The sequence below is a fragment of the Atractosteus spatula genome, chromosome 2, assembly GCF_055471065.1.
Source record: "Atractosteus spatula isolate fAtrSpa1 chromosome 2, fAtrSpa1.hap1, whole genome shotgun sequence".
Classification (NCBI taxonomy): Eukaryota; Metazoa; Chordata; class Actinopteri; order Semionotiformes; family Lepisosteidae; genus Atractosteus; species Atractosteus spatula.
The window spans coordinates 65,975,036-65,998,054 of record NC_142707.1 but is presented as its reverse complement, the minus strand read 5'-3'; the positions used below and the strand labels follow the sequence as shown (position 1 = coordinate 65,998,054).

General features: G+C 45.8%; 1 protein-coding gene across 4 annotated transcripts in view; it reads left to right on the top strand.

Moving 5' to 3' along the window:
- The first annotated feature begins 854 nt into the window (after positions 1-854).
- Positions 855-23,019, top strand: part of zdhhc14 (zDHHC palmitoyltransferase 14) — a 100,451-nt gene continuing 78,286 nt past the window's right edge. For 3 of the 4 annotated variants that reach the window (XM_088909302.1, XM_088909299.1, XM_088909298.1), the window contains exon 1: positions 864-2,402. In XM_088909302.1, the coding sequence (XP_088765428.1) occupies positions 2,167-2,402 (236 nt within the window). In that variant the 5' untranslated portion in view covers positions 864-2,166. Of the gene's footprint in view, positions 2,403-23,019 lie in introns of all 4 variants that reach the window. The other variant, XM_088909303.1, reaches the window with a different exon arrangement.

Sequence of the window (23,019 nt, the reverse complement as noted above, 5' to 3'; positions counted from 1 at the left end):
CGCCTTTAAAGGTGGCTTCTCAAAGCGCTTTACAGGATGACAACAACAATAAATAAAAAGAATACACAAGATAAAACACAATTACAATATATAGAGGAGACTGTGGATGGTGGTACTAAGAAAAGCAGAAGGGTGAAGAATGGAACCGGTTAAGTAAAGGCTTTTCTGAAGAAGAGGGTTTTGAGTCTGGATTTGAAGGAGTTTAGAGAAGGTGACTCTCTGATATCCTTGGGGAGAGAGTTCCAGAGCTTGGGGGCATAACAGGAGAAGGCCCTGTCACCCATACAATGTAGACGGGCTTGGGGGACAGTAAGGAGAGCAGAATTAGAAGAGCGAAGGTTGCGAGGTGGGGAGTAGGGCGATAATAGTTCAGACAGGTACTGAGGTGCCAAGCCATGCAGAGCCTTACAGGTGAGCATGAGGATTTTAAAGTCTACACGGAATTTGACCGGAAGCCAGTGCAAGGACTCCAGGATAGGAGTAATGTGAACACTTGCACTAGACCTGGTCAGGATTCTGGCTGCTGATTTAGCCTAATATTGTTTTTAAATGAAGGGAACCATACATTTTCCAAAACAAATTAACTGAAAATACTTCAGGATGTGGAATTGAACTGCGTTTCGCGTACGGTACACTGAGAAGAAGGAGCCGTTACAATAGGACGCCAAGCGCGTGGGGAAAGGTGTGTGAATGTGTTCGGTTTATCGTGGTGTCGGGAGTTGTAGTCCCCCCATCAAACCTCGCGTTCTCTCGGCACGGAGGGCGGGGCCGTGAGGTACTCCACTTCCCGTGATCCCCCGCGCGGCGTGCCCCCGCGCTGCCTCCTCCTCCAGGGCGACTTGGCCGCCTTGTTTATTAGTTGCAGTGAGCGCCGGATGCGTGAAGGTGGCGGCAGTGGGAATGCGTTTTCCTTTCGGACGATTAAAACGACAAACGTCCCCGTTTTTGGCATTCGAGCTGACGATGTTGCAACTTTTAGAAGCGTGCTGGGATGGAAGCGTAGGAAATAGCTTTCGAGGCGGTGTTTCTGTGGCAATGCTACAGGAGGTTAGTGGCGCATTGGTTCGGAGATGTGGATGAGGGCGGTCGGAGCGCAGAAGCTGTGGTAAAAAACCAGAGCATTTCGTACAGATTCGCGCTGTGGGCTGTAAAACTCTCCCACCCCTCCCCAGTTCTTATTGCACGGATGAAGCCATGTTTATGCATATGTTTATAAAACGCGTCCTGCACGCTTTTCTCCGTCTGGACTGAAGATGTGGCTCTTAGTTTTAACTGCTGCTCGGAGCAAACCAGGATAACGTGTGGATTAAAAAAAAAGGAAACACCTTCTCTCGGGATCGGCATTACTTGGTTATCAAAGCGAAACGGCAGCGGCGATATCGGAAGGATCCCGTGCATTGCCTGTCACCGAGCACTTCAATCTTATCTGATTGTACGCAAGTTTTTTTTTTCAACGGTGCTTTTTAAAAGGTGAACGGGCGTAAAGAAAAAAACAACTTCAAGAACCGCTGAAGGACTTGCTGGAGTAGCGTTACGGCAACTTCTTCGATGTAGGACAACTTCAGAGCTCTGGATTTTACAAGGAGGCCGGACTAATCATTAGTTTATTACAAGTATTACTGTTGTGTCTATGCACAGGGGGGTGGGGGTGGGTAAACATGGAAGAGTTATTTAAACAAAATGGGGGAATTTCGTATTTTTGCAGTGGCCTTTCCAAGTAACACGCTGTAAGTGAGCAGAAAAGGACAAGTGTTAAACCTGCGTTTGTGCGCTAACTGTGCGTGTGCTTGATAAAGTAAACCGGAGAACGGGCTTACCGTAAACCTAAGTGCAGGAACTAATCTACACGTGGAGGTGAGATCACGACCTGACCCGACCGAGGGTTTTTTTTTTTGGTGGTTGTTTTAGTGGAAACCGCTGGATTTGTGTGTACAGTTGCCAGCCGATAGACGGCAAACATCACCAGACAGCAGCCCCGAGGCGTGGAAACCCACACGGATCCTGAGTCTTCTGGTCTTTCCATCATGCAGAGTCACCCACCGGCTGCTGCTGAAGAAGAAGAAAAAAGATTATAGTCTCCATTTGGATTCCTTTTCGCGGCGACTCCCCCCCGGATCGTGGTGGTGGTGGTGGTGGTGGGGAGGGGGGGGGTTCATTCTGTGATTAATGTCTCCCGGGGGTGGCGGGCCCATGAAAGACTGCGGGTACAGCCAGATCAGCACTCGTAGCTCGTCGCCCATGGAGTCCCCGCACAAGAAGGTCCCCAGGAGAAAGTGGGAAACCTTCCCCGGCCGGAATAAATTCTACTGCAATGGGAGGATTATGATGGGCAGGCAGACGGGGGTCTTCTACCTGACTCTGGTCCTCATCGTGGTCACCAGCGGACTCTTCTTCGCTTTCGAGTAAGTCCTTCGGGGCCGGTTGCTCCTGAAACCGGGATGCGTGAGGCGGCGTTTCTGCTCCTGCCCGCTGAAACGGGGTCGGCCGTAGCTCTTGAGCTGATGTGGTTGGGGGGTGGGGGGACCACCCCGTCAAAATGTTTGCATTCCCCCCCCCCCCCCCTCTGCGAGGAGGAAGCCGATGACAAGACGTGGAAAGCTGTTTGAGCTGGGTGTTTTTTTTTGGAGGGGGGGGGGGGAATTAGGTGCGTTTTGTTTCACCTGATGCTGCTGGGTGTTTCGCGGTGTGTCTGCGAGACGGCTAGGAAAACAGACGGCACCGAATTCAGGGTGTGTATGCTGTGAGGTCCTTATTGCTATCTTGTGCAAATAAGGGACGTTAATGTGCCGGGAAAGCAAAAATTATACATCAGTTACCTAGATCTGAGATGTCCTACTAATACCACACACACTGTCTTCTGTAATGTGTATTATTGAACTGGTTTTGGGACCTACGAACTGGCCATCACTTTTAGTGCGTTTTGATCTTCATTCCGAGCCATTGGGTGTCTTGGGCTTGCTCGCTGAGAAAACTTGAGTGGGTCTGTGCCCAGCATCTGGATCTTACTTGGCGCTCCCTGGACTACTCCTAATTATAGCCAGGTTTGAATAAATGTCTTCCAAATGTGTCTTAGAACAGCAGCGAGCGATATCCTGGTTTTTACTTGCCTTTACAGTGAATTAATAGATGCCGGCTGAGCTTGAAAGAAATATCCGTCGGAATTTTAACCACTTTTAAATGACTTTTAATTTAAACGTAGTTCCTCCGTTTGAATCCTCACTTCTGGGTGAAGCTAATTGCAGTGCTCGGAGTTGTCTTTTTTTCTATTCCTTCCACCAAGGGGTTGTGGGTGTCTGGAGAAAGGAACCCCATCATGTTGTCAAATATGATACCCCCCGGGCTTCTTTCAAGAAACAGCTGGGCGAGACCCCTGGATCAGTTCGCTGCTGAAAAGCAAATGATCTAGACAGGCCAGATGCCTTCATTTCCTTTGCAAACTGTACGATGTTGTTAACTTTATAATGGAGATGGAGTCTTCAGGCTCCTTGGAGTTTTGTTTTTTTCTGTTGCTTTGTCTTGATCTCTGGATCATTCAGTCGTTTTAATTTCCCAGTTAATAATGGTTTTCTGTTTACCTCAATGTTTCAGTGTGCTGCAGTTTTGCTCTGTGGCTCCTTAAAGGCTTTTTGTTGTTGTTGTTTGCCGCTAAGAGAATATCAACTCGGATATTTTCTCGGGCTCCTTCTGTGTTCTGAATTTCAAGCTTGCGAAACGTGCCGGTGAGAGGTAGGAGGCTGTGGCTCTGGGTCGAGGTGGGCGAGGAGCCAGCGGGCTGTCAGCCTCCTGTCGTCTCTCTCCCAGCGCACCCCAGGCTGCCTTGCTGTAGTCCCGGCTGAACGAGGCGGTGGATGTGGCGCGGACTGGCGGGGCTCCTTCGCTCCGCGACTTGAAACTCTCGGTGGGAGGTAGGCGAAGTCCAGGAAACGCGCTTCGCCTGTGACCTTAGCTGTATCCAAACCCCTCCTCCCCCCCCCAACATCAAAAAGCGAAAGCCCGGCATATTAGGGATCTCTGTTACAAATAAATCAACGCCGGAGCAAATTCCCTTGCAGGCGTACACGTGTTTCCCCGATCCTGACGTGAGCTTTTTTTTCCTCGCTACAATTCAGTCCCCTGTGCAGAAAAAAAACAATCTGCATCTTTCTTTGACCACTTTTACCACTTCTCCTTCTGTGCTGAGATTTACATTGAGAGTGTACCGCCATGTGTACCAAGTGTGTTGATTGTCTGTTGTGTGCAGCGGTTTTGTTTTCCACCCCACAGCCTACACCCCTTCCCCAGCAGAATGGCAGGAATCGAGGTTTTTCATCCAGAACCTTGTCCCCTTTCCTGAAAGGGCGGCAGGAGTGTGGAACAGGCCGGCCAGCCGTGGTGTCGAAGCCGATACGGAGGCCGGATGCGGTCCCTGGCTTCGTTCGCCCCTGAAAGGCCCAGCGAGCTGGACGGGTGGAGGGGCCTGCTCTTGTGTGTGACCACCCGTGCAGTACAAGGTGGTTCAATGGATAGGGGTTTAAGGATCGCAGAGATTCCTCTTGACGGAGCTCATCTCGCTGGGTGAAGGCAGAGGCTGCTGCTGAGCCCGCAGGTTTCCTGTGTGCCATGTGGCGCTCTCATGCTCGAGCATGAATCTGTTTGTTTTAGCTGTTTTCGCTGCATGCGCTCTGCTCTGCAGCAGGGGGTCGAAGGGGCAGCTGTGTTTCTTGAGTGTTCAAGATGTCGAGTCTCTTGCTTCCCGCGACTCGTTTTGTTTCTGAGCTCCGGGGAAGAGATTTCAGTGTCGCAGCTGGTTCGGAGATATTTTTCCTTAGGCAGCTGTTTTCTTGGAAAGCTGGTGTGGATGATTTGTAGAATAGCGGAGATTTTTTTTTTTTACTTCACCACTAAGTTCAGATTTTTAATAGGGTGCGGAGCCCGAAACCCAGCAGTTTTCCCCAATTCTTAAACTCCAGTTGCGGCACACGGTATTAGAGTTCACAGTAAACAGAAGCCTTAGCTCTCTAACATTAAAACCGTTACCAGCATAATTACAAACGACTGCAGACACGACTAAAAGCAGCCTTCCACGTTTTTCCACATAAATGCTGGCAGAAGTATGATTTATAGGTTTAATAATATGAATAATTTTCTGAGTGCTCCCCATGAAACTTGAAGCACTGTGCAGTCGCACGTAGATAATGCACGACAGAAGCGAGAAAATAGTACACCAAGTTGACTTTTGTGAAACCAAGAGTGAAGCCAATTTATTCATCATGAGCTTTTGTGAACATGCAGGTCTTGACGTTGGTGGGGGGGAAGCGTATGTACAGTCTCGGAGTCTCTCATGGATTTGGGATAGTGAGGTCATTGAGAAGGTTCTGTCTCCCACTGTGTGGAGTGTGGTCCTCAGCTGAATGAGAAGTCCAGAACTGGCAGATCTCGCATTAAGAGCTGCAGTCAGCCTTTTAAGATAAAGTGGAGCTTGAGCGTTGGGTGCTTTTTACGTGGGCAGGCATTAATGTCCACTCTAAAGTTCACGAGGAGCCAGTGTGAGTTACAGAGGCCACGTTGATGTGCTGATGAAGAGCACTTTTTAGTTTGCACATGAGCTGCAGTTTGGACAAGCTGAAAGCCTATTCAGAAATGTAGAAGGAAAGTAGGTGTTACCATAATCCAGGCTTGATGAAATACTGTGTGACAAAAATGTCAGCTTTGCAGCATTAGACAGGCAGAGATGGATATTAAGTGAGCATTGTTGCACAACCTTTTGGCATGCTCCACATTTGGTTTGAATGATAAAGCAGCATCAAAGCAAAACACCAAGGCTTCTAACTTCCATCCACGGTCTTATTTCTGCTCTACTCATGACAACACTGAAGTTGCCAACTTTGCGACACTCATGTTGAGAGCCTCTGAGCACGGCCTCAGACCTGCAGCAGTTTACCTCAAGAAAGTTCTGTCTTAGTCTGTGTTTGGGTGAGCTTGTGCACACGCTGCACAAGAAGCGTACGTGTAAGTGCAGTGTACGTTTTTCCTCATGGCCGTTCTCTTTAAGAACACGAGACCTAGGATTCATTGAATTACTTGGCTGGATAGATTTAGTCAAGTTTTGTTTTCAGGCCCTTCAGGTAGTTATGGAGATCCAAAAACACCTTTTCAGTGTTAACATATAGGAATGATGTTTGCAGAGAAATGCATTGTGAGTAAGTCTCCCCCCCCCGCAGCAGATGATATTACTGTGCCACGGTATGGCCTCTGAAATGGAGACATCTTTTCCTGACCTTGTTTCTCTCACACACACACAAGAATACGACTGTGCTCATGAAGTCCCAGGAGACGGCTGAAACGACCTGCTGTGCAGATAAACAAGAGGGGCATTTGTACTGAATAGGATAGTGCACCAGGCTCCTTCACTTCCAGGCCTGCCCTGGTCCTGGAGGTCCCCACAGCTGCGAGCTTTCAGCAGAGCTTATTGACTTCATTGCAGCTGTAATTGAACCACTGAGTTGCTCGACTGCAGTATCTGCAGGGTTTTTCTGTTTGTTTTCTGTTGTGCTTGGAAGGTTGGGATGTTATTTTGCTCAAGAAATGCAGTTGTTAAAAGGTGGTCCCCCCCCCCCCCCCCCCACGTCTTTAAGGGCTGAAAACCGTCACACGCCTCAAAGCAATACAGTACAGTTATTAACGAAGGGCCAATTAAGCGTTCGGTTGTGGGAGTGAGAGCAGAGCTGGTAGCAGACCCAGCAGGTGGAAACCCCTGTTCTCGGCCACCGTTCTCTCCTGTTGCACACAGGCTAGGAGCACTAGGGACGTGGGCCTCCAGACATGTCTTCTTACACCCGAAGAGGGCTCCACAGCCGAAACGTTGTGTTTTCCGTCTTCTCTTTTTTCAGCATGGAATAAACCTATCACTTGTTCCTTTGCATGTCTTCTGAGCTCTGTTTATCTACCGTCCTGTCACTTTGTCCTTGAGCTGTATTCTAGCTTGAGCTCCTGACGTCTTGGCTGTAGCGGGAGAGATGCTAGAAGTCTTAGCGGGGAGTTAGTGCTGCCAAACTGGAGACTCGGTCTGCCTGATGGTGGTCACGGTCTGAGATTTATAAAGTGAAATAGATTGGTTACCAGTGAATTCTCAACAGGAAATTATATATGTGTGTTAAAATGGCATGCTGGGGAAATCCTGACGACTTTTTCCTGCACTCTGAAGTAAGCCGAAGGGCCTGGGGTTCACCATGAACGGTGTTACTTGTGCAACACAATGGGCGATCTCGGGGGGGGAAAAAAAAAAAACAAGATTTCATTCTGCAGTATATAAACTTCTGTGGAGGTGGGTTAAAAACGTTTGGGTTAAAAAAAAAACATTTGTAAGTTTCGGCATGTCCTGCCAAGATAGCAGTGTTAAAATGTAGAATTTTAACTGTTTCTATGCATCTGTGACCCCAAGCTTCTCAAAGATCAGGCACCCGATCTACATTTTAAGAATGAAACAGTTCATGGTTCTTTGTGGAATCCCTGAGGCGACTATAACAACCAGCTTTTGCAGGCTTAGAATCCGTGCAAATATTTCAAATGTTTATTCTTTGTGCTGAATGAGATCGGAGAAATGCTAGTTGCGTAGCGTAATATAGGAAGACCAACTTGCCATATTACAGAACTAATAAATTGCTGTTCTCAAAACGTTACAGAACCGGTTTTATTTGTAAGTTCCAGGGACAGCGAGTTAGTACGGTCTGCGTTCAGTGGTAAGTAACTGGTACACTCGTTCACACTGAAATAATGGAAAACTGGCCATGCCATATTGGTAAAAGTATTTATTAAAATTCTGCAAAACACAACAGTCCATAAATAGCACAGTAGCGGTGCTTCTCATTTGACCAAGAAACAGATTAACTTTAAAAGCGCGTGTAACTAATTTCCTGTTCTGCTGAATACATGCAAATCAATAAAAGGGGGATTTTTAACACTAAGTGTTTGCACTGTTTTTAGATGCTAATTAGCGAAATGTAAATCCTAATCAAAGGAGTCATAAATAAGTCCTGAACTCCTTCAAAGTAAAGGGACATTTTATCCTTCTGGTACTGTATCCAGGAAACTAGGAAATATTTGTTTTTTCTTCATGTCTGCTTTACTCTCAAGAGACTGCGTCGTGCGTGTAAAGAGTAAGAAATAGTATCTCAGTATCCGCTTTTGTGGAAGTGTTTTTAAACGAAGACAAAACCACAGTCTCCTCTCCGATTGCCGCTTGTTAATTTTGGCAGCTTTTCACGCATCTGCTTCCCTGCGGCGGCCGGAGCGTTGCGGAGCGCGGAGCGAGCTTCGCCCGAGGTTCCTGCGCCGCGCGGGCACGCTGCCTGGAGCTGCTCGCGGACCGTCCCGCAGAGCTGCGTCTTGATTCGGGTTCGGTTTGGAACGCCCGTCCTGAAGAAGATACTCCAAAACGTCACAGCCCTTCGGGAAGAGCAGCTTGCCCTGTCGCTGGGGGAAGGGAGGGCATCTTCTTGGATGGGGCAGAAGGTTGTCTTGATCGGAATATTAGATCCACACTGCTGTGGTGCACATAGCTCATTTACATGGTTTCTTTCCTGTCTTCAATATGATGCGGTGAGCCCATCTTCTGTCTGAAGTCTTTACTCCCAAGCTGCTCCTAATAATATTATTAATTCTTTAAACTTATATAGCACTTTACAGGTGATGGGGATTCTCCTCCACCACCACCAGTGTGGCAGCCATAGTGCACCAGTACGCTCCCCACACACCAGCACTCAGTGGGGAGGAGAACAGAGTCATGAAGCCAGTTCATAGACGGGGATTATTAGGAGGCCATGACTGGTCAAGGCCAGGGGGGAATCTGGCCAGCACCCCTACTCGTTTCGAGAAACACCCTGGGATTTTAATGACACACAGAGTCAGGATCTCGGCTTTACGTCTCATCCGAAGCCTTTTTACAGTATAGTGTCCCTGTCACTAGGTACTGACCAGGCTCACACCTGCTGAGCTCCAGTGGGCTGCAAGTTGTGAGCTGCAGGGTGATATGGCTGCTGACACTTGGTGCCTCTTACACACCAAACAAACAGTAGAAACTGCAAAAAGAGATGTGTTGATATATCGTTGTCCCAGTTGTGGTGCATGATTCTTTAAAGCAGACTGCCTGGCGATACTGAGTTCTTCTCGAGTCACTTTAAAGACACTGTTACTTTTAGGGCTTCTGGTCTGCTGTTACTTTTAGGGCTGCTGGTCCCACTTTATTCAAATAACAGAATATACAGTACCTCTGAAGCCATGAGACCTGTCTTTAAGATGCCAGGGGTAGTGCAGTGATCTGTCCGGGAGTCCTGAAGTAACAAGTGGGGGTATCGCCCACCTGAGCACCTCGAGTTCTGAACTGGAAAAGGGAGAGAATCTCAAAGCCCAGCCACTCCAGTGCCACCCACTGTACATGAGTATGCTTGGCAGCCCTTTTTATTAGCGTGGGTTATCATTTGAGTCTGGAGGGAATTTGACTTTGTGAAATGAAATCATTATCTGCTAGCTGCGGGGGAATAAAAAAACAGGGGCGTAATTAATGATATTTAAATCCGCACGAAAAAGTTTTTTTTTTCTTGAATGAATTGAGTGAGATGGTTACAAAATCATGCCTCTGTGGGTTAACATGGGATTCAGGAGTAGCACCTTGTGACGGTTAAGGTGAGGCACTTGTTTGTAGTAACATACAAATACGTTTTTACTTTGTCTGTCCTGCAGATAGTATCTTATAATGGGCATTGCCATAGTGTTGAAGTATGTTCTAAGTTTTTCTCCTTCCTGCTATCCAGGATTTTTGTGATCATTTTGGAAAGGCATTTGATTCGACCCAACAAAGGATTTCTTGGAAACATCCATAAATGTCTGTGGCAAGTATAATTTATTAGGGCGTTTAATATTTTGAGTCTTGAGTATTGTCAGTGCCTGGCAAACCAGGTCCCAGGTGAGCACAAACAGAACGGTCGTTAAGTTAAGACTGTGCGCTGGATCGACAGGGTGAGGAAAACGCAAAACTGGCACAAAACCTAGCTCTGCTTAGCTCTTCAGTCCTTTCCTAGATATTGATCTGGGCAGCAGCGCTGCCCATCAGCATCATCGTTAAATTCCTCGAAGATGTGGCGTACGGATCCGAAACTCTTCAGCTTGTCCTGGGGTCTTCTGCCATTGCTGCTCCCGCAGGGCATCCCGATAGACCCGCCTCCTCAAGCCAGGTGGCAGGGGCGGGACCCTGGGAGCCCCCACTTCCTGACTTCGAAACTGTCAGCCGGCCAATCGCCTTTGACCGCCTGGTCAGGTGATAGCGGGCGTTCCCCGCGGTCATCATGGGGCAGGTAGTTGAGGCACGCATCTCAGTCTGCCCCCCCCCCCCCTTCTGCCTTCCCACCTTATGCTGGGACAGGAAACTTCATATTCTCAAAAAAAAAAAAACGTTTCACCGATCGACTGATTTTGAGCTGCGTGAATTGTTTATCTCTGGATTGCAACAGTTCCTTCCTGGCATCCATTCGGGGGTAAAACAAGCAGTCGCTTTATTTTTTTTTGAGCAGCTTCCATAGTCATCTTTACTCAGTATAATATTCTAAATTCTATTAAGATTATCTTGGATTTAGTAAGTCACGCTTATCGGGTTGATGCAGAGAGCCTTGGCCACACTCCATAGCGGAGTACTTGCCAAGTTTTAAGCACGTGAAGGACTGTGCGTGCAAGACGACGAGAGTGTTTGTGTCCGGACCCAGACCCCCAGAGGCCATGTCCTCCTGGAATGGGTGTGCGTTATCTTGGACAGTGTAGACAGCGAAGGCCTGGTTGAGGGCTTGAATTCAAGGTAACCCCCCGGGTATTGTGTCTGAAGCATCAGACTTTTTATATGCGTTACTGCAGCACACCCGCCCTAGGAAGAAATCTACTTCTTTCTTGTCTGTTATTTCTACTATGCTGGATAAAAATTTGAGACCAATAGAACAAAGACAAAAAAATCTGTGTGAGGTTTTAGATAACCTGACATGGCTTTCTAAGCCTGCAAAAATAAGTAAAGTAAAAGAAGGAAAAATATGGAAAGAATAAAAATTATTATTATTATTAATAGTATTATTATTATTTATTGGACTGCAGATGATGTAATGCTAGAGTGACTATGGTGGGAAGGTTTTAAAACCGAACCTCCAGAAGTGAAAGAGATAAGAAGTTGATAAGAGTCAGTTTGATCTTCACTTGATTGACAGACAGACAAACAAAGGAAAACAAATAAGACTCAGGCGTTTTTTGCTCTGGACATCTACAGTATAAGCCTCCGCTGAGTCCCTAAGCGGTCAGATTTAGCTGAGTACAGCTAGTTTCACCACTCAGAGCAGAAAAAATTCTCTGCAAATCACAGCGTCCTTCACATTCAACATTGGGACCCATTCCATCAACATTCTGTTTATAATTCGGATTGACCAAAAATCTCTTCACAGCTTCACCGTGAGGACTTTGGGTTTTTGATATTTGTGAGTTTTTGCTTCTGCGTCATTATACATTTTTCTGAAAAAATGGCAAATTAGCATTTGTTCTTTGAATATAGCACTTTGTTTTTATTATGTCCTGGGGAAAAATCTTCTAAAAGCTCGCATTGTTAGATTGGGATTTGAAATGCACTGTTTTGCTTGAGATGTCTTGTCACGATTTATAGTTGGTGGTGCTGTGTTTTGATTTTGCTGCTAGAAGTTGATGAAAATGACTGATTAGGCTGTACGGTGTATGTAGTTATTTCTGAAGTCAGCACTGGGTCATTAATTAGTGTTTTTGTTTTTAATAGTTTCACTGCTGTGAAAACAAATGTAATGGTTGGATTTAGAGGATGTTGCAGGTCACTTGCATATGCGGTACGTTCTGAAACTTTTAAAAACTGTTGTTTATGATAAAGTCAAGTATAAGTCACTTGCCCGCTTCCAAGATAGGTGTGTAGGGCTAAAACGAAGCTCATCTCATTTAAGAAGGTACTGCAGACCGAGGCAGTGTTGATTCATGAGAGTACACAATGTTTTTTTTTTTAATCCTGCTGAAGAATGTACAGCAATGCATCTAAATCTGGAAATGGGAAGGGAGGGTAAAATCTATGGAGTGGATTAAAAAAAGACAAAACGGGGTGGACGGTTATTGTGTGTAGTGAAATGGTACGGCCCTGCGTGATACAGTAATGAGCTGTACAGATTGCAGAGTTTCTTCTAATTGGATTTGTAATTTTTCTGTCCACAAAAAGCAACACGTTTGAGAGTTATGCAGAATATCATTTTACATTATTCTCTTCAGTCAATTTTCCTCTGATCTGATGTTTTATTTCCTAACATGAGTGAGAGGCACTGGCATATTCCCCCCGTTCAGTGCCAAGACACTTGCAGCGGGGTCAGAGGAAGCTGGGAATGTTTTGTCTATGCTCTTACGTCAGAGATGCTAATGTTCTAGGCAGCTGGAGGGCGGCTTTGGTTTTTAGATCCTTCTCTCGCTGTTTTGAGCTTGATTGCCTAGCTGTGAACCGCGAAAGAATTGTCCTAAGTTATACAGTATTCCGCGCAGTTTCAAAACCAGCTGATAAAAGAGTGTTATGATGTAGTTTGGAGTCACAGTAGCAGGCAGCGTTCCCCCGGTTCCTTCCTCGGTGTGAAATGTGAAGCTCTCTGCTGGGGCTGTCCTTGACTCGCACAAGGCTCCTCAAGGTTTGCTGTGGCGTTCGGCTCCACGCCCGCCGCTCGGATCTTCATAAAAAGTTTTAATAAATAAATAAAATAAACTTGCCCACTTCATTTTTTTTTTTTCCCCCACCCTGCGTGTTTCGGCAGTGTGGGCGTCTGCGGTCTTTGAAAGCCGTCGGCTGCTGGGGGGCCTTTGAAAGGGCTGTCGCTTCCAAGCGCGGCTCCCGCGCGCGGGCCTGAAAAGGGGAGAACTTGTTTGAAGGGAATTTCAGCCCACTTGATTCTTTTACCTTTACATTTCCTTCCGTTGTTTTTTTTCCAAACCACGACTTCATTTTAGGTTATACCCATCCGATACAGTTGTGTGGTTTTTTTTCCCCGCGTCTCGACTCGCGGTTATTTAGCCCCACTGCTGGACACGGGGCAGAATGAGGAAAGTGAGGGCAAACCCCTCCCACCTGCCTCTCTTCGAGTCTCACATCCGACACGGGTGTAATTAATAACCCGTGTCCGCAGGGATTGCTGTGTCAAGGAGACCCGGGAGAGTCCTGGCTGACGTATCCCAGCATGCCTGTGGCTCACAGTCACCGCTCACAGTCGGCCGGTGACACCACCTGGGCTTGAACCCGGGATCACAGCACTGGCCGAGGTGGTAAGTGGCTAAGGGTCATGACCTCCCGAGTCTTGTTGTCTGCGGTCTGATACAGTCCAGTATCAAGAGACCGTGACAGTTTCACAAAGAGACAAAAACCTGCTTCAGAACTGGCAGACCGTTCCTACTGACCTTTTCTGGGAGTGCGGAGAGCTGCTACAGGAAGCACTTAAAATCAAATCTGTTTGTGTGAGTCATATTGATTGCTTGAGAGCTTGACACAAGCCTCTATTACACATGCATTTGTGACCATAATTGTTTAGTAGGCAGTGCTGTATAATTTTGCATTCCTTACAGCCCGCTGCTCAAAGACAGACCAGTCGTGATCTCTGTGTGTGTTCATTCATATTAGTGACCCATTCTGCCTGGGGCGACTGTGTGAATAAGTCAGATTGCCCTCATCTGTGCAGAGTACATTTGTATATGTATTCTGTATAACTATATATTCTATATACAACGTAAAAAAATAAGGGTTTAGTGCTCCAAGCATTTCAACGTGTGTCTTGTCCTCAAGAAGATTGTTTCCATTTCATTTTGTCATAAGACCATTACTGACGTTCTGTTGTAGAACTTGAGACTTGCAGCCCAAGAATTAAATAAAAAAGGCAAAAGGAGACAGCAGCTGTCTGACATGCCTGTGTGTCATCGTACAGCTTATCTCCATGTTTTGGTTCAGCACACAGGTGGTCTTACTCATTTTGTACAAAGAAAAAGAATTTAGCTGTATTATTCAACTATAATAGTGTAGAAGCTTTTATTCTTTGCAGTGCCTTAAAAGCTCAGTGCACACAAAACAGAGAGAGAGACTGATCCACAGCACGGTGAATGTTGGTTGATGTATACAGTGCAGTAGAGTCTGATGGGAGCTTGGGTATATAGAACACACCCAGCGTTTGCAGTTCCAGTGTCCAGTTTCTTTGTAGCCTATAGTTATGTTTTCCTTTCTGCTCAACACAGCCATAAATCAATTCCTTTTTGAGGTGTACCTGAAAGGGTACTTTTTAATCCTCGCCAAGATGTGCTATGCTTTGAGCTAAACCAGTTTATGGCAGGCAGCCATATCACCCTGCAGCTCACAACTGGCCCCCTACTGAAGCTCAGCAGGTGTGAGTCTGGCCAGTACCTGGCTGTGTGACCTCCTGGGAAAAACTAAGGTTGCTGCTGGAAGAGGTGTTAGTGGGGCCAGCAGGGGGCGCTCACCCTGTGGTCTGTGTGGGTCCTTATGCCCCAGTATAGTGATGGGGACACTATACTGTAAAAAGGTGCCGTCCTTCAGATGAGATGTGAAACCGAGGTCCTGACTCTCTCTGGTCAATAAAAATCCCAGGGCGTTTCCTGAAAAGTGTAGGGGTGTTGCACTGGCATCCCTGCCAAATTTCCCCCTGGCCTTTACCAATCATGTCCCCCTGATAATCCCCATCTCTGAACTGGCCTCATCACTCTGTTCTCCTCCCCACTCTGGTTGTGGGGAGCGTTCTGGCGCACTGTCTACCACTGCATCATCCAGGTGGGGCACCAGCACACACTGGCGGTGGTGGAGGAGAGTGTCCAGAAAAGCGCTATATAAGTGTCCTGAATTGTTATTATTCAACCTCTTTTTCAAACCACAGGATGAGCTCATCAGTTGTACAATTGCAAGAACGTTTTTATCCTGCGGAGCGTCAGAAGGATTTCACTTTTAGCTCACAGCACTTTTTAATAGCCTTTTGGTAGCTTTCTGCCATACTTTCAAAAGGATGAAAGGGGTGTCATGAGAGTGGCTGGCGCTCTTCTGTGTGATCGTCGTTAATGTTTGCGCTCGTTAGGAACAAAGCCGCAATAAACCCAGGAGAAGCTTCAAACAGGAAACGGCGAGAAATATTTTATAAGCTTTCTCTTAATTCCTTCTTTTGACACTCATTTCAGTTTTTACCTGATACGAAGCATCTGCATCTCCACGAGCTTGAAGCACTTCTCCTGCTTTGTCTGTGTTCTGGGTCCCGTGATCAGGCAGAGTGAGAGTGGGTGCCAGTATTTTGGAAGTTGTCCCACAATATGATCATAACCACAATTAATTTGGCTGTTAGATAGCTTGTGGCTGGGGAGGGGGCTAAGCTTTTTCCTGTGGGCAACCCTGTCATTCACTGGTCTCTGAACTCCTCATCCCAGCTCATCCCACGAAATGTTCTATTGGGCTCAGGTCTGGCAAGCACGATATCCACAGTGTAACTATTGCATCCTCAGAAAGCCATTCATACGACAGGATGCGTGTGTGGTCCTATTGGAAATGTGGTCAGATCAGAATGAGCCTGCAGGAACGATAGCCTGTGATCTCAGGACTTCACTATAGCACCATGCATTCAGGTCTGCATCTCCGTTTGTCCAAGTGGGGTTGTGGAGTGATCGGGCGCTCCCCGTCAAGACCATTCTGCACCTTCCTGTCGGGCTGGGCGAGATGTGATGCCCGAGGTCACGGCCTGTCATTGATGGTCCGTGTGTTTCTGTAGTGTGCTGCTGGGTTGGAAATCGCTGGCGTGTGAACTCCCTGGGCAGCGGCCGGCAATGCACTGACTTCCATTGATGCTCCAGCAATGAATAGAGCACGTGACTCTTCTTCTGGGCTTCTCTTTCTGGATTTTCACCAGGCCCGTCTTTGAGCAGAATCATTCGCCTCCTCCATCATCCGTACCCAATCAGTTCTCCACTTACTCGGGTTTATCACTGTCATGAATGATCAATTAATTAAAGAACACCAAAACCATTAAATCACTATCCGATCTATATACATTGCCAATCTTTATACGTTGTCAGTCATAAGCGTCTTTTAACGCTTAGTATGTTTTGTGTGTTAAAGGCTACTGTTTTTTGCAAGTTTATGAATGAATGAATTATTCCAGTAATTACTTGTGAGTCGAGTAGTTTGTCTGCAATAAACTGTTTTCAGTACCTGAAGTTCCTGACAGGAGCTGGAAGAAGCTGTTAGCCGATGCAGTTCATACTTCATGGTTCTATCAAGCTGTGTGGGTTCTGAGGCAGCAGAGCAGCCCCGAGCCGTGATATTCCCACCAGGATGCTCCTCAGTCTGGATGAGGATCTTTAGCTTGAAGGCTAGAAATGTTTCTCAGTTTTGACAAAAGGTTCAACTGTTGACTCATCGTTCCACACAACGTCTCCCAAGACTCTTGTGAGTCATCCAGAGAGGCCAGCAGATCCTTGTGTTACTCTGGGGTTGTTGGGGACTCCCCGCATGATTTTCTGGGTCACCACTGGGGAGGTTTTCTTCAGACAACCATTCCTGGCTCGAGTCACCATGGCTTTGAGTTTTCCCATCTGTCGAACAGGCTGGAGCCCCAAACATTTAGAAATGTTTAACGCTCTCTAGGCTGATGGGCATGAGCCACTCTTTCTGAGGCCCTCTGAAATCTCTGTTGGTCGTCACATGACGTGTTTCCACTAACCTGAAGTCGAAACTCACAAACTAACCTCATCTCAATCAGAACGTTCCTGACCATTATTTAAGACACCCATCTTTTACTTGTCACCCATCTTTTTAACCACCTGTTTCTGCTTACTCCCTATTTTGTGTTTAGTAAACTAAGGGTTTCCTTATTATTTCACATACACTCATTTTTAATTCATTTTTTTTCTACTCACCATACCATTGCGTCACAAGAAAAAACAGTAAATATGAAGGTTTGTAAATTGAAACCCTTGAGATTATTGAAGAACGAGCAGTCTTGAGGGGTCATGGATAAGAATTTGTAAGTGACATAATTATACTGGGGCTTGGCAGACTTTTCTGGGGCACTGTAAGGTTTTAAGAGGAATAGACAGGGCCAGTCCAGGGCGAACCAAGCAGGCAGGGTCAGACCTGGACACTCAAAGGAAGTCATTCTGGACAAACAGGAGTTGATAAGTTGCAAGATGATTCTGTTCATGTCTTCTTGGCATTATTCTGAATGTCTCACTATGTTTGGATCTAATCAGGAAAGAATTGTCTTGATGACCACTTTTAACAAGCCAAACACTGCAATAAAGCCATTTTAAACCCTACCCATGTCTGCATACAAACGTCTTTTCTGTAAGAAAGGTATGTTCCTTTTATGCAGACTGGAGGGCCGTTGAGGAGTCTTTTTACAGTACGTGACATAGCTGCATATGTGTGGAATTGAGAGAACACTTCTCTCCTTCTCTGAAAGCCTGAATGCTTTTGAATTTTTAATGTATTATTGACCATTATAGAGTTTTCTTCCAGAAATAATGGGCTCTGTGGACATTTTATTAAGCGACGCTACCTTTTTTGCATACTGTTACGAAGACCGAGAACTGAATAACTGAGCTTGCTATCACTGATCCTTGGATTATATCTACAGTACAGGGAAAATTGGGTAAGTAATGAGTTGCATTTGGCCTAGAGCCTCACAGAGGGGATTAGATTATTTTAACTCAAAACAGAATTGAATTTATTATCGCCATTATCACCACTAGAATTCTGTAAGGAAACCGTAAACAAACCATTCTGCCGAGTAATAACAGATGATGAGAAGCAACAGTTTCTGTAAAGTATTTTGGGTGTTTCATCACAAGCAGTTCTCAGTCCTGAAGCTCATGTTTCCAGCCAGGATTCAGAATTTCTTGTTTTCCCAATGGATCTCTGTCGGGATGACTGGGTGTGTCAAGCCTTTGCCATTAAATATATCACAGAGTCATATGATACCAGTAGCTCATCTTAAAGTGTGGATGCTTGTTAGAGACTACTGTGCTGTCTCTTCTATTAAAGCTGTGCTGTTGCTTTATAGTACTACACGTATCACCCCATACTGAACTTTAATGGAATTGTTTTCCTCTGCTGGGAAAGTCATGTTTAGATTGTAGCTACTTAAAAAATTCTGAAATATAGCTAATATAGCAAGAAAAGGTAGTGAAATGTGTAGAACAATGTTTTTAACCTGTATTTTTTTATGTTGAGCTGGTTTTAAATAAGGCCCCTCCTTTATTTTTTGTTTTCCAGCGGTGAAATAAACGTCAGGCAAAAGTGAATGGCAGAATGAAGGTAGACTGCATCAGAGCCTCTTTTGTTGAGCCAGGTTGAACAGAAACAGGTTTAACATCTAGCATGCACAGTGACAAGCCATTTGAAGGTAATTTAAGGCCTGAGCCACAGAGCACCGTTTATGACTTTGGGCCACAGTGTACTTGAAAATGAAAGCAGAGCAGTACTCCTGAAATCAGGCAAACGCACTCGGCAGCAAATTGCACAATAAGGGCGGTTTTTGATACCAGTGGGGTTTCATTTGCATCATGGTTAGCTGAACCACAAGTATACTACGCGTGCTTACAGGAAAGCAATGTTCACAGTAAATGAACTACCATCTGGTTGACATTTTAGAGGACCAAAGGCTATAAACAAATGTTTTTAAGAAGTTATTAGTTCCAGGTGCCTTTACTCTTTTAAAATCTGTTGTACAAGTCCCTTCAGGGTACTGTATTGAAAGCATATACTGTATATGAACAAGTAAAGTTTTTTTCCAAGATGAAAAGAGAAGAAAAGAAACACAACTTTTTGGCTGTGTAGCCTTCTTCAGGTGTTACACCTTAACTATCCGCCCATTAGCCATAACATGTGCTGGGCCTTATTTTCCAGTTTCTTGAGCTATGAAAGCTGTTAAGTGGTTGAACTTGGGCCGACATTCCCACCCGAAGTAGGCTCCTCAACCGAAAAGCTGTTTCTTTTCTTCTCTGTTCAGCAGGGAATAAACCTTAACTTGCTCCTTTGCAGCCTCCGGATGCTGATGCAGCTCCCTGCTCGATATACTGTGTGTGTCGCACTTGAATCTTGTGTTTCTGTACTTTATCACATTACACTGTTATTTATGTTGCGTTGATTGTACACGCGGGCTGGCATGATGGTGCGCTGGTGAGCATTGCTGCCTTGCACTTCTGGGGCCCTGGGTTCAGTTCTGGACCAGGGGTGGGGAGTTTGTATGTTCTCTTAGTGTTCATGTGGGTTTCCTCCCACTGTCCAAAGACACTGGTAGGTGAACTGGCCCAGGTGTGAGTGTATGTGCGTGTCTGTGTCTGTCTGTGCCCTGTGATGGACAGGTGTCCTGCTCAGGGTGTGTGCTGCCTTGTGTAAGGTGCCTGCAGGGATAGGCTCCAGCTCCCCCTCAACCCTGTACTGGATAAAGAGCGTAGAAAATAGATTGTATACATCTTGTAAAATTCTTTGGAAGTTTTATATACTTTGCATTATAGTGTTTTTATTCTTGTCTGAGTGAGGCCAAAGAAAACTTTCCACTCTATGTGGACAATAGATGAGATTCTATTCTATACGTTGTGGATTCTGGATCAGTGTAATGAAATGAGATGTTTTAACCAAGTACCGGGAAAAAAGAAGCTGGATTATTTAAAGAGTTTCCCTCCCTGCTGTCCAGCTTTTTCGCCAGTGAAAAAGGAAGTCTTGCTGAGAGTCATTAGTGTTGGCGTCTTGACCTGCTGATATTGTAATGTGCAGCTGACTCATTGTTACAGTCAGGACGGAAGAACACTGGGCAAATGTTACCTGTGTTTCACAAACTGTAAAACGTCCATTGAAGGTTTTACAGTGTTATGTGGCAGCTTTCCACTCTTTATTTCTGTACAGTGAATGTCTTTCTTTAAACACACTGGATATCGAATGCGTGCTGCCAACCCCATTGTATAGTTTTTGGAATAACTGCTTGAGATCATGTGCAATCTTTTTTTGAGATTTATTCACAGAGCTATCAGGTAAATGATTTTACAGGCTGTAGCCTGAGTCTGTAATACCCATCCAAAGAATTTACTTTTTATTTTTTTTAGAACCTTTTTTTATTGGTAGTGGGTATGCCAAGTTTTAAGATGAATATCTCTGGACCTTCAAGCAGAATAAAACCAAGTTGCGCGTTATCTGCCCGTGTTAGGCCTGCTCCCTTGAATATGAGGGACGGAAACGTACTCCTCCCAGTGATGAACACCAAAGAGCAAATTCCATGTGAGCAGACGGCGGCCAGACCGTTGTGTTCAACCATCCCGGGAGGAAGGGTTTTGAAGCGGAGCTGTACCGAGCAGCCTCTTCTGGGATGAGATCGTGACTTTTCACGGCAGGGACACACACACACACACAGTCGTTGAAATCGCGGCCGTCCGCAGCTCGTGCCCTGAAAGCCGGCTTATGGCCGAATCGAATTCAAGGCCGCCTCACCAGAGCGAGGGAGACCGTGCTCCTGCGTGATCCTGCAGGCTCCTGTGCAGCGTTGCTTTCTGTAGATCTGTCAGCGGGACGCAAATCCCGCCCGGTCTTGGAGATCAGACTTGTTTCCACTGTAAAAATGCACGGCGGACTATAACTGTGATCCTGCTTTGTACTTTCCAGAGATGCGAGTTGCAGGATAATTTATACCCTGAAGTCGTACATGACTTTCCATAGATTAAGGCCTGGCATTTTCTGCTGAAGTTAAATGACCTTTAGGTTTTTTTTTTTGGGTGCAGTACAGCTCAGCTTGGCTTTGGTGTCTAGTGTACATTACATGAATTATTAAAAGCTTTCTTAAAGAACTATTAAGCCCGCCATGCAGTCAGGTTTTGTTAATCGATTCCATGATTCATTGCCATCACGTCGCTTTTTCACAGCACTAGCTCATAACGCAAGAAAATTGTGAAGGACATAAACTTTACGGACAGATGCGGCGTGTGCGTGCATAATTTTATTCAGAGTGGGTTCTGCAGGCCTGTGCGGACAGCCTTTGCGGTGGCTGTTTTTCCTCTCTGGTGCGCAGTGGCTTACTTTCAGTTTCCACGCGCCCGGTCTGTCCTGGCCTGTCCGCGCTCGAGCCTGTGGAGGAAGAGGAGAGAGGGTTTGCTTTCTAGGCTCTGAGCCCGCTGCTGGCGGTGGCCGCAGGGGAGAGGATCCGATTTTCTAGACCCAATGTAGTGCTGGGCGATAATTCGATAACGATAATTATCGCAATATAATTTTCCTCTATATAATTTTAACAAAAGTTCGATAAATGTTCGATATATATGTTTATGCTTTGCGCATGCGCACAAAATACTGCGTGAGTGCGTGTTGCAGACCGGGCCGCTAACGCGGTGGTGTTTACCCACACGGTGGTGGCTGACAGGACTGTAGTTAGAGTGGAGAAATGAGCGACACTGAAGCGAATGTAGTGCTGCCAACGACCAGCTCGAAGGACGATGACGTCGTCGACAGAAAAGATCATTCAACTTCGGTAATTTGGAGATATTTTGGCTTTTTACAATCAGACATAAAACAGAGCACTTTAAACTTTGCAGTCTGTCTGAGCCATCTTCTATGTGTGTTTTATCACACAGCAGTATTTAATTTTTCTATTAAGATATTTATTTTGTAAATTTTACTCATGCATATTTTGACGTAAAAAAGACTTGAATACTCTCTACCTCAGATTTGTTTAATGTTTCTGCTGTTTGGCAAGTGTTTGTTGTGTTCTTAAAATAAAGAGTTGTTTAATTTACCAATTAACTGTCTGGTTTCTTCAACTTTCACTCAGGAGGAAAAAATATGCCTTTAAACTTGAAAGAAATAACGATTCGACATTTATCGTGATAATTATCGATATCGACTGATATGAACATTTTTATCGTGATGATGTTTTTGGCCATATCGCCCAGGCCTGACCCAGTGTGCCCCAGAGAAAGGCCGGCAGCCTCGCCGGACGGCGGAGCGATAACGTATCCGCGCTGGGTTCGAGGAATGTCTAGCGGACAGGCGTCACGTCGGCCCTTGGTGCCCTGCAGCTCGGCTCGGGCCTCCTCACGCTGCTGGGCTTTTGAATTGAAGCGCCCGGCCTGAAATCTCCCGTCTCGGGTCTCTGCGAAGCCCACCCTCCGTGCAAAGGGGACGCAGTCGCTGAAAGCGAACCCGCCTTTCGCCTCTTGCAGATAAATTCTGGGAGACCCCCTTTTAAACCGCTGTTTTAAACGGAAACTTATTCAAATGAAATAAGGACGCTCAAGAGCCTTTCTATGGGCCTTCATTTTCCGAAGCACCGAAAACTGTTAAGTGGCTGAGCTTGGGCCGACATTACTGCCAGCGAGATCGTCAGTGCAGAGCGTCCCACAACCTGTGGTGCTGAATCGTGTAGTAATCCTGAAAGAAGAGTGTGTTCCCCGCCAGTATGAAACAATCATTCTTCCTGAATAACCAAGGCAGTCAGCTCGTGAACTGTTTCCCGTCGTATCGTGTATAGCAGAAAAGGGTCCGGCGGATATCCGTGACAAAGAGGGGGCTTGTAGATCAACTATGAGAGCCAGTATCAAAATATACATGTCAGGGAGGGCATGCCCTGGTTTGTGAGCGCCACAAGAAATTTCAGTATCTTCTGATTTATTTTTCCTCTATAGCATATGTAGTTAATCTGTCCTGGACAAGAGAAGTGTTGTATTTCACGTGTCCTTGCCCTGCTTGAGTAAGAGCCCAGGCCCCACAACACACTCAATCGAGACTAGTTTGTTGGGGAAGTAAAATCTTCAGAGCCCTTGTGTGATTATCATCAGCTGATCTAAAGGATTGAAAATAAGGTCATGGATGTAAATAAGATGCAACGATAACATACCAGACTGACAGGACTCACAGAGTTTCTGGTAAAGCTACTGTATATTGCACATTACTTTCTTGCTCGCTAGGTTGTCGATATTTTATTGAGGAGTTAAAGAAAATTCTTG